At 38.1% G+C, this 10,759-nt stretch overlaps 1 protein-coding gene across 1 annotated transcript; it reads right to left on the bottom strand.

Moving 5' to 3' along the window:
- Window positions 1-3,954: 3,954 nt before the first annotated feature.
- Window positions 3,955-9,274, bottom strand: LOC143444122 (uncharacterized). The gene is made up of 8 exons (XM_076943247.1): window positions 9,146-9,274; window positions 8,848-8,973; window positions 8,238-8,404; window positions 7,972-8,133; window positions 6,896-7,747; window positions 6,254-6,318; window positions 5,790-5,946; window positions 3,955-5,343 (listed from the first exon to the last, which is right to left on the bottom strand). Exons 2-8 carry the CDS (start codon window positions 8,910-8,912, stop codon window positions 5,084-5,086), a joined length of 1,728 nt encoding a protein of 575 aa, XP_076799362.1. The 5' UTR covers window positions 8,913-8,973; window positions 9,146-9,274; the 3' UTR covers window positions 3,955-5,083.
- Window positions 9,275-10,759: the final 1,485 nt, after the last annotated feature.

A 10,759-nucleotide genomic window follows, 5' to 3' on the forward strand; every position in this document is an offset into this window, starting at 1 on the left:
GGTTTACTTTCACGACATGACCGCCTATTCCTACCTGGACATCTTGCAGCCTGTCACAACTTCTACTGTTTGTGCCGTTCGATTTGGTCTGTCTCAAGTTTCAGTTTAACTTTAAATTTAAGTTATTGTTTAAGTCATACTTGGGTGTGCCATGCATGTTGTGTAAACTATTTTATTTTTTGTTTGTCGTGACTTTTGTTCCGTTGTTGGAATCATTTATTGCAGTGGTTCCCAACTGGGGGTACTCGTACCCCTTGGGGGTACGAGATTGAACATCAAGGGGTACGAAGATCCTTGAGCTATATACGAATTGAGCCATAAAAGCAATTTAATTTAGCAATATATATATGAAAAATTCCATCAGAATTTTTTTGGGGGTACGAAGAATGCTCTGACCTGATAAAGGGGTACGAGCAGCAAAAAAGGTTGGGAACCACTGATTTATTGGGAAGTGAATATTAAAAAGGTTGTTTTCAAATGCCTTTGATAACGATCGGGTCGCTCTGATGTTTTTACGCGACACAAGCATATAAAAAAATTTCGTGAAAACTTGCAAAATCGTTCTACAACTTTTATGCAGATGGTCATGTTAAAAATGCCTTTGAAACTAAATGAAGCAAGTGGGCAAAAAGGATTTTTCCTTCTGTTGGGGATGCAAGCTGCAAAGCTAATTGAAAACCACTGGTGTAATGAAAAACAATACGATAATAACTTTGCGATTGAAGTAAAAGTTTCATTTCGTTTTATCGGGAATTTATGGTAATTTCAAACCATAAAGCTTGTGTATTAAAACTACCGACGTCTAGGCCGCATGCCTCCATGTTGCAAGTGTGTCAACAGCAAAGCTACGGTAAGGCATGAAATAAAGCATTTGGTGATTTATTGCATGTGGTATTACGGCATTACAAACATTACGTTTATTTGCAAACCCTATTTCATCTGCAGAAGCCTTGTTTGTCGAAACTGCAGTAAAATATACAGTAAAGGTCGAAGGCTAAATTCCATACTTCAGTCACAATCGCCCTTGTTACGTCAGAATAGGCTGCATAGTGCAAATCATTTAGTGTTGTGATAAGAACGTGGGTGCTGCAAACACAAATCCAATATTTGTCAGTTCTATGAAGTCTGACGGTGTATTTTTGCGATGAAACGAAACCGAAGCTCAGAGCATATTATTATTTTGCTTATTGTTTATTGATAAGTTTTAGATAAAACCAAGCAAAAATTTATTTTCATCGTTTCTAAGCTTTGGGCAAATAATGAGAAAAATAAACATTTTTTTCGGCATAAAATTAAACTTTTTTTAATATAAGATTTACAACTTCAATTCTAATTTGTAAAACAGGTGTTTCTCCATGTTTAGGTGTCTGTTTGCACATGCGCACTGGTTCGTTCTCACGATAATTGTGGTATTTTATTATGATATCACGGTGGTCGGGAAAGTAAATATTGTTCTATATTGAAATTCACCCAGATGAGGAAAAACTTTCATTAAAAAATTTCAAGTGGCTTAAGTTTGATGTAGGAGAAGACCCCGAAATTAGGGTTCTCTGTTTACTAACAATCGAACTTAGTTTTGAAACAATGAAGATCGTTTGTTAATGTTTATTCTTTCGTAATCAAATGATAATAATTAATATAAAAGAATAAATCGAAGGATTGTTTATCACAGATGTCCTTGCAATATGAAAATGGAAAGTTTTATCGATCTTTCCACCGCTGGGGAATTTATCCGTATTTTAATTAAACAATTTCGTCAAATAAAAACTATACTTCTTTTAGGCGGCGGTACTAAATAAAACTTTCGGTATTTATAAATCCTTACAAGATATATATAAACACGATCAAAAGAGTGAGAATGCAGGAACTCCACAATCTGTGCGTTTGTTGCGGTGTGCTTGACTACGTCATAATGCCAATGTTTGTTGAGAAACCCAAAAATATGTTGAATTCGCCCCACAATACCCATCCATATATAAATGCGATATTGATTGCTTCCGAAACGAATGTTTGAAGATTGTTTAATTTTAAATAAGAAATCTTGTCAGTATTTATCAGAAGTGGAAAGAAATTTAACGAGACGATAAAATGGTTTTATCTATTTTTGCAAATCGAATGTATTGCTTCGGTCTAAGAAAGAAATACCGAATCACAGTTAACGATTGATTGACCGCCGCAGCCGGTTTGCAAAAAAATCCGTTTCTTAAATCAATACACTACTAAAATATTGTTTACGATCCGATCCATTATCGGGCATAAAACGGACATGACGTCATAATGTTTCCTGTCGCTCCGGTAGTAAGCGGAAACTGGTAGCAGAATTGTTTGCAATGTTGTTAATGTCCGCTATTTCCAAAATTTTCGTTTACAGACGATCTCTGACGATTGCTGCTATAAAGTCACATGATAATGGCGTCATAAATGTATTATAGTCCACATTCTTTTGTTCAAAAGAATGATTTTCCACTTTATCTCAAGAAGCTGGCGATCGCCAGACTTGCGGCTGCCTTCGTAAAACCGCAGAGGCACGAGCTGTTGCACCTTTGTGTCTTTTTTTGGTGTTGCTGAATGCTTTAAGTAAACAGTACTCAGCTTTCAACACCAAGTCTGAAGACCTTTCAGCAAACGGACAATAGTCTTTGTAGCACCACTGTTTTTTTCATGAAAGATTTTTGTTGACTAAGTAACTATAGTCCATTAGTTAAACGTTAACGAATACTGAGAATCGTAGAAGCCCATTCGAGGCCATAACATTGAAATCTTCTATTTTCACATTTGTTTTAAAACGTCATAATGCTTGTTGATAAAAAGCTTTGATAGCTTTACGTCTCGTGAACTTTTGTTTGAACGCTGTATTTCACGTTCGCCAATAAATTATCTAGAACAAGCGCCGTAAAAATCGAGCTTTTTATCAATTTAAGCAATTTGTAGAATTTTTAAAATAACGACCCTTTGCATAAAACCCTCAAAGGGGGTCATGATCTGTCTTGTACGCAAACTCTCATAATTTAAAGCGTCCAAACTAGCAACAATTTCGCTGTAAATTATAACGTCGCCGCAATATTTTTGGAAAGTTACCGAGAGCTACCACATGCAGCAAGAATGCATCGCGTGGTTTGATCTTGTCGGTTTTAGAAAATAACTCTCGCCAACCGCATAAATTTCACTGCTTGTCCAAATATGCAGTTTGTCGAAAATTAAAACGCTAAATAAACTATAAAACCAAAGTGCAAAAGGGTGATGCGGTATAAATAAATCATCAAACAATGGACTGCTTTTGGTCGCCGTGTTGGAGCGCTTTCAATTTGAAAGATGTGATAAATTTAAAGCCAATGCAAACTTTTAAACGAAACTAAACGCGCTTGCAAGCCGCAACGTAAAAATTCCAAGCTTTGAATATGTTATTGCAATTGTTGTTTCAAATATGATCCAATAAAACTTGCAACACCTGTTTGCAAATCGGTCAATCACCACCGCTACGACAATGTTGATTAACGACGACTGTTTTCGATAATGTCGATGCGTCGTTTAATTAAACAGCGGCCGAGTCACTTTTTGACAAACATGGTCAAACCCGAAATATCCTATCTTGCAGAATTTCATACCCACAAGGTAATGCGTGGTGCTATAATACCAGCTCTGTCATATTTAGGAGTCATTCTGGATGTTTCTGCTGCTGGCGGTAACTAAGTTTGTTTGCTTTCAACATTCAACATTGAGTGTAAAATATTTTTTACTAGAAAATCGAATGTCGCTACTACTGAAAACGTTACGAGGATTTCTTGTCCCCAGAAAAGCAACTTTTTGCACTTATGACGTTGCTTTTATCTGCACTAAACTTGTAAGCTGTTTGCATTTGATAGATTTAAAACTAAACACCTGGTTAAAGTCTTCTTTTCGAAAACTACATTTCAAGGATTAAGTTATAGAAAAACAGTCGATTTAATCGTTTATTTCCCTGCGCAAACCAACACAAATTTCAAAAGCTTGATTAATAAAGATGAGTAATGAGATGTCGTTAGGGGGAAACTAGATACACGATAATGAGACGTCATCATAAGTTAAAAAATATTGCACGAAAAAAATGACGATCATACAACGCAGATTTGTCACACAGTTGCCCAGCAGGAGCTATGAGGATTATTAGGATTAGGCTAAATTGTGACAAAACAATCGCACAAGTGACAATAATGGAGCAGCAATGCAACTGAAAACAAAAACAGGTGAAAATATAGAACAGGTCTAAAAAGCAAACGACCCAGGGGACATTCGATGTCTGTGTATACTGGCACAAGGGTTATGGTCAATACGCAAGGCACACGCAACTAAAAATCAATTCATTTTTTGCAACAGGACCACGACCACACACAACCGGTTTCGGTGTCGAAGCTAGCACCTAAAAATAGACTCAGCCTAACAAACAGGGTCTATACCGTATAGAATGGAAGCCGACGGTAATTTTTTGGAGACGTCACAAGTATAATATTTGCCGAAGACGATAAGGCACGTTTTAAAAATCGAAAAACGAGTAACAATATTGATCACATATTTTAAAACGAAATGTCGCCATCTTTTTGCAGAAATGTGCAAAATGTCTTGTGCAAATTTTTTTTGTATTTTTCTCTAATTTCTCTTGCGAAAATAATGTCAATATAATCAATGATTTAAATTCCCAATTAAAAAAACGCTCGCTTTTTCATTATTTTCAATTGATACAAAGCTACGAAAACACGTGGAAGGTCTTGCAATTAAACAATTTCCACAAATAACACGGTAGAGCGTAGGCGCACAGATATGCTGATTGTGTTTTCGTTCCTTTTGAGTGAAGATCGTCATTTTAAGAAATACATGTAAAGAATAATATTTTGTTACTAGATATAGTAAAAACATGTGCCACAAAAAGCGTGTAAACAAAACAGAGATACTGCAAGCGATAGAAGACGACCGCACCGTGACCGCATAGCTGTCCTTCTGAAATAAACGCTCATAAAATAAGTTACGGTTACACCTGATTTCCTACGTTGACGAAAAAGAAACGTCGGTGATTGTGTCGCCAGATTTGACGTCACTCGTTCACAAAGTCTCATGCATGACAGAGCAAGGCACCAAGATTGGATCGGGGTTCGTTGTTATCCGCCAGAGATGGAAGTAAAGTGTGGGCTGAAGGAAGTCGATTTCCTTTGCCGGTGAAGGAGGGGCTTAGATTTTCCTCCTGATCCGGAACCCTTTCAACCGACAGCGGATAATAAGATATTTCGATGGGGATATCCTGGCACGTCTCCGCGGAAGAAGGCCGGTTTGGTTCCGGAGCGGAATTCAGAAAGTTTTCCTCGTATTCTAGTTCTAGAACAAGAAAGGCCGAAGCTAAAATGGCAGTTTGTCTACGCGCAATATATCATGCACTTGTAAACAATCACTTCAACAAAAAAGTTTTTGCCGATAATGCGAAACAATACCGCTGTGTATGCACTGCGCCAATTGTTAACAAATCCCTAATTGATGAATTTGTTTTTCATCAACATCAAGTACAGATATACGTGCTGAAGATACTGAACGTTGTAGTTAACTAAAGGAATTGGCAAATATTTTTGATTTTGTTGTTGACCAATTTACAACAGCTTATTCAGAATTCTGTGAGTTTATTTAGTTTATGTAGAACTTATAGCCCTTTTATTGATTAGATACAGACTGCATATTTCAGTTTTTGGTTTTCAGTTTTTAGTAACACAGCATATCTTACGTCATTTGTCTCTTAACTTTTTTCTTCAAACAGAAAACAGCGTTCTCACCTGGAAACTGTACACCAGCGTGTACCGGTTCTTGGTAGCTGCTCATTCCCGTGCCGTAAGCGCAGAAATCGTCGTTTGGAGGAGTTTCACCCAAACCTGGGAAGCTGGGCTCGCATCCTGCCCAAGTAATGGTTTCCGTGAATCCCCTAAAATCGTGCTGCAAATTTGCAACTTTCAGAGTTAATATGAGGCTTTTTCGAATTTATTTTATTGGTTATGAAACTACTTTGTGCCAGTGCAAGCCTAGGGGTCAAAAAGAAACTTTCAGAATAGAACAATGTTGTAATGTATTTCTTCTACGTTTTCCACACTTAGGCCTATACGATTTGTATTTGGTACGGCCTGGGCCATATAGATGTCAGTGTACTTGCATTTAGCGGTAACACAGCTGTTTATACATAGCTGTCTATACTGTTTTTACAACTTTCGTTTTAAAGAATATTGACAAAATTTGCTAAACTTACCAATTTTCCGAGCGTGGAATGTCTTTGCAATGTTGTTGTGGTGTCGCTGTGTAAATCTAATGCGGCTGAAAATGATAAAAAATGAGTTGGTTAGAGCGTCGTTTACAATCTCCGTAAAATTGAATATTTTCGGTTTGCATGTTAGGATATGTGCACATGGCACGTGCGCAGACCGCGTAAAAGCAAAAATCTAAAATAGTTCCCCATGCAAAAGAAAGTGTGCTGGTTACTACATGAGAGGAGTCATGCCAACTTGCAAAGGAATCAAAGCCTTTATATCTGTACAGAATTGAAAAGAGGAATCGCTATTTGGTCAACCCATAAACTTTAAAGCATCCGACCACACATTATCTTTACTCCGTTATTCCTATTGGAAGAGAAGAAAGCTTTAACGAGAAACGCTGAACTTGTTTGCAAAGATATAATTTTGACAACCCATTTCGTTCTAACACGCCTGAAGTCAAATTTAAACCCAAACGTTGGCTAACGACAGCAGTGTTTGGTTGCCGCTGCGTCTTGCTATAGTTTTTTTGACTATAGCCGTTTACTACCACTTCGCTTAGCATGTTTGCTACATTTAATCATTGCTTAAAATACTTGGCGGTGTTACTTTGTTAACCATTAATTAAAGTACAGCTTTACCTGTTGTTGAATTAGCAATTCCGAATTCTCCAGTTCCAGGTTCGGTGTTCAAACTGGTGGTGACATCTTGTTGGTAGGTTAATGATGGATGCTGCGCGTGGAATGACAGCTCGCTCTCGTACCGCAACAAATGAGAAATTTCGACGTTGGCTCCCCTCGAAGTTTCGCCGGGGAAGAAACCGTTTGATCTCTCTTTCCAACTCGGTGAAAAGATTTCTGGAGTTTCCGGGTCTTTTACGAAGGCCTCAGAAAATGACTGGTTCTTGCAAATTTGTAGACACCCGTCTGTACCTGACTCCGCTGCTCTCGCTGGCCCCATCTCGTTTGTTGACAAAGTTGACCCATGCAAGAACGTTGACAAACTTTGATCCGTGATGCCGGTGTCAGAGAGGTATACCAGACCGTGGTGTGACGACGGGCCCGTCGGACCGGGTGAATGTTCTTGAAAGGGTGAACATTGCGCATATGGGTTGGGTGAAATCGAATTGGTTTCGTAAGGAGACCCAGGCCACGTGTTATCGGTAGAATATCCGGAAGTGTACGAAGACATTGGGCTTTGAGTTTGGTAATAAGATTCGTAGTTCATAGGGTGTTTGCTGGAGCTGTTTTCTGGTCGATTCCCCATGTTAAAACCGCTTGTGGATTGGCAGAAAGGGGTAGGAGGGTACAAGGTGGCGGGGTTGCAGTTTGTAAACGGGAGCTGGACCGGTAGAGATCTACAAGCCCCTTGCCTATTCGGGATGGAGTTCAAATGATTAAGACCAACTCCGTGTCCATCGGTCGGGATTGGGGCCGCTACCACTGGGGACTTTGAGTTTTTGGGGAACTGAGAGTTCCTTCTTTTTATCCATTCTGTAAATTAGTTTAAATCGAAAACAGTTAGTACAAGGCTTAAAATTATCTATGCTGCATGTACGTAGGCTACAACCTTCGAGAATATTTTAATGTCTCAGGACTAGGTTTTGACCTGAATTTCAAAATTCTGAAACACTAAATAGGTGAATTTCAGAATAACGACTGTACCACGGTCAAATTCGTCTCTGATTACAAGCATTCAAGGCACGTAGCCAACTTACTATTTGAACGCTTGTTGTTTCGTTTTGGCATCATTTGATAAACACGATAAGCGTCGTCTCCCTTGCTCTTGTTTAGGTTTTGCACTTGACTTACGTCTCGGAGCGAGTTGAGAGCGCAACGAAAATTCGCTTTGTGTTGCTTCACATCTCTCGGGGATGCACCTGCGACAAAAACTTGGCTTGTCATGAAACCTTTCAACAAGGGCATCATGCGATTATGCCGTCACTATCATTTTATTTCCGACTAGAAGAATGCCTTAAAATACCTGTGTGATCCGACCATTCCCGGAAGAGCCTGGCGTCCTTGTCTTCACTCCACCCGTGGCGTGCTCCGTGTTTCCACGGGATTCGGAAGATCCGTTTCGACTTGTTCACCCACTCTAGTCCCGGATAATTTGGATCGTCGATTCTCATCTCAAGCCAATCCCTTAACCTGTAAAAAGCTCGTCATTAGTTACCGCGTAATCTTCTCGAGAGGGTAAACTAGAGTAAACTAGGGTAGAGGCTTTCTCTGCTCGTGCAGTCTATGCCATTTTAAATAACGTCAGATCTAACAACGGAAGTCCACCATCGTTACAAAGAGTAATTAACAATTGATTACTTTAAAATTTTAGGTTTTATTTTACAATTAGTGATCGTTGTTCGGGTCAACTTGTTTGCTTTGAGTCTATCCTTCAGCGGCTTAAGCGCAATATTTAAATTACCAGTTTCAACGTTTACGGCCCTTTTATTACTTTGACGTAGCGATAAGCTTATATCGACGGGAGTAGATGTTTATTATGCGCAAGATACCCACAGCCATTACTCTTTATCAGTTGAAAATTTGCTATATCTGCGGCAATGGAATTTTTAGTGTATGGTCAACAACTCACTCACCTTAAGCGTCGAGACTCCATCAAAACGTTCTTCTGTTTTTGACGACTCTGTTTGTTAACAGTCATATTTTCGCATCGATTTTGTGTGGTATTTCAGCATGTGACAATTTTTTCCTGCCCCTAAAATCTGCAACATGCAAAATATTTTACTTAATTATTGAAAGCAGCGGATTTCTTGCTTAAATTCCTAAAACATGAAGCTTTTGTTTTAGTTTGATTATTTTTGTTCGTGGTATTTCGACTTCTTTATAAGATAAACGTCATTTGAAAAGAATCTCAAACATTCAAAAAATTTCTACCTATTAATGGTGTCTCATTCCAGGACAGAACTATTTCTGCAGCCAAATTTTAAAAGTCTCAAAAGGCATTCTACCTTGACCATAGACAAATGAGAAATGTGGATGCAATCTCACAAAATTCTCTCCAAGATACAGTCTTGGTCGCTCGCCGCCAGTTGAGGCCTTCTACTAACCATGGAGACCGTAAAGCGGGCTTTATATGACAACACTATTTTCTTTGTTAACAGAAGAAATAATTGTTTAGTGACGTATGCAACGCAAACAAAACGTTGCAAGAGAGAGAGAGAGAGAGAGATATTTGGTTCTAATGTATTGGCCATATATAAGATCCAGTGTTAAAATAGAACATTAATCATCTCTACCGCAGCATTTTCTTCATCTAAAAAACAATTTCTTAAGTAAATTGGGCCTTATTGACTTATATGGTTGCTGATTGCCTGAAACCCCGTTATGGGATACTTTCATAGCAACGTATGAAAATGTGCGATAGTTTTTCAAATTTTGTGTTTGCGATGTTGGCTAACGTAAATTTGAATAAGCTTAATCGTAACGCGGACAAGAAAAGCCGAAATTGTTTTGAGTAATTTCTTTATTGGGGTATTTCCAGATATATAATTACTTCTGCAATTGTAAAAAGCAAATAGAATTTCTAAAAAATGAAAAAGGTACCAAAACAGGGGATGCACCTAAGTAATAACTCCTAATTAGCTTCTCCTTAGAAATATCGAAAGACGATGTACCCACTTGTAGAAAGGTTTTTCTCCCCAAACCAAGAAACTCTGAGTAAATAAAAGTACAAAAAAAGCAGAACTTCTCTAAAAATTTTAAAAAGCGCATCTGAGAGGCCTAAAGAATAAAGCCTGTTGAAAATTACTCAGCTTACGATGATGAATTGATGTTTTGTGCATTGCCTGGTAGACCACCGATCACAGTGTCTTGATTTTCAGCCGTTGTCTTGGTTTACTACCGCCACCTAGCCGTGTTCTATATTTTACCTGAATGCTATTAACACAAAAGGTTAAATTGAATCTCGTTTTCATTTCGTACAATTTCACACTTTTCCAATAAATCAGAGAAAAAATACATGTGAAAAAAAGGTGTGTGACGTTCTTAAGATGTTTCATATTTTTTTGGACAAAGGATCTCCAGCAAGGTTTTGGGTTGCAGTCACACCGGTCTTGTCCCTAACGTTGCTTCATTGTAAGTTCATCCAAATATTTGCTTTGAACAGAAAACGAATTGTGTTCAGTCGTCCCTAACATTTTTCTATGTGAATCAAGGTCGCCCCAGCAGATGAAACCTTGGCAATGAAACATTTTCTCACAAATTTATAATTTTCTCGCAAGTATCAAAAATCTGAAACGTTGCTAAGATAATTAGGATTATATTCGTATCATTTACTAGAACCTTTAATACAACGATATCATCCTATGTTGTCCAAGACTTTTGTTCAAAAGTGTTCAACTTTTGAAGCAAGTTTCTCTCCAAATAGAGACATATTCCAAAAAAGTATTAAGTGTTTTCTTTATTTGTTAAAGATATACATACAACAGGAGGCTCAGGCCACAAAGTATATGAGACTTTGTGTCACTGCTAAATTCAGCGTGTGTTGGG

This window comes from Clavelina lepadiformis, chromosome 1, assembly GCF_947623445.1.
Source record: "Clavelina lepadiformis chromosome 1, kaClaLepa1.1, whole genome shotgun sequence".
In the NCBI taxonomy this organism is placed as follows: Eukaryota; Metazoa; Chordata; class Ascidiacea; order Aplousobranchia; family Clavelinidae; genus Clavelina; species Clavelina lepadiformis.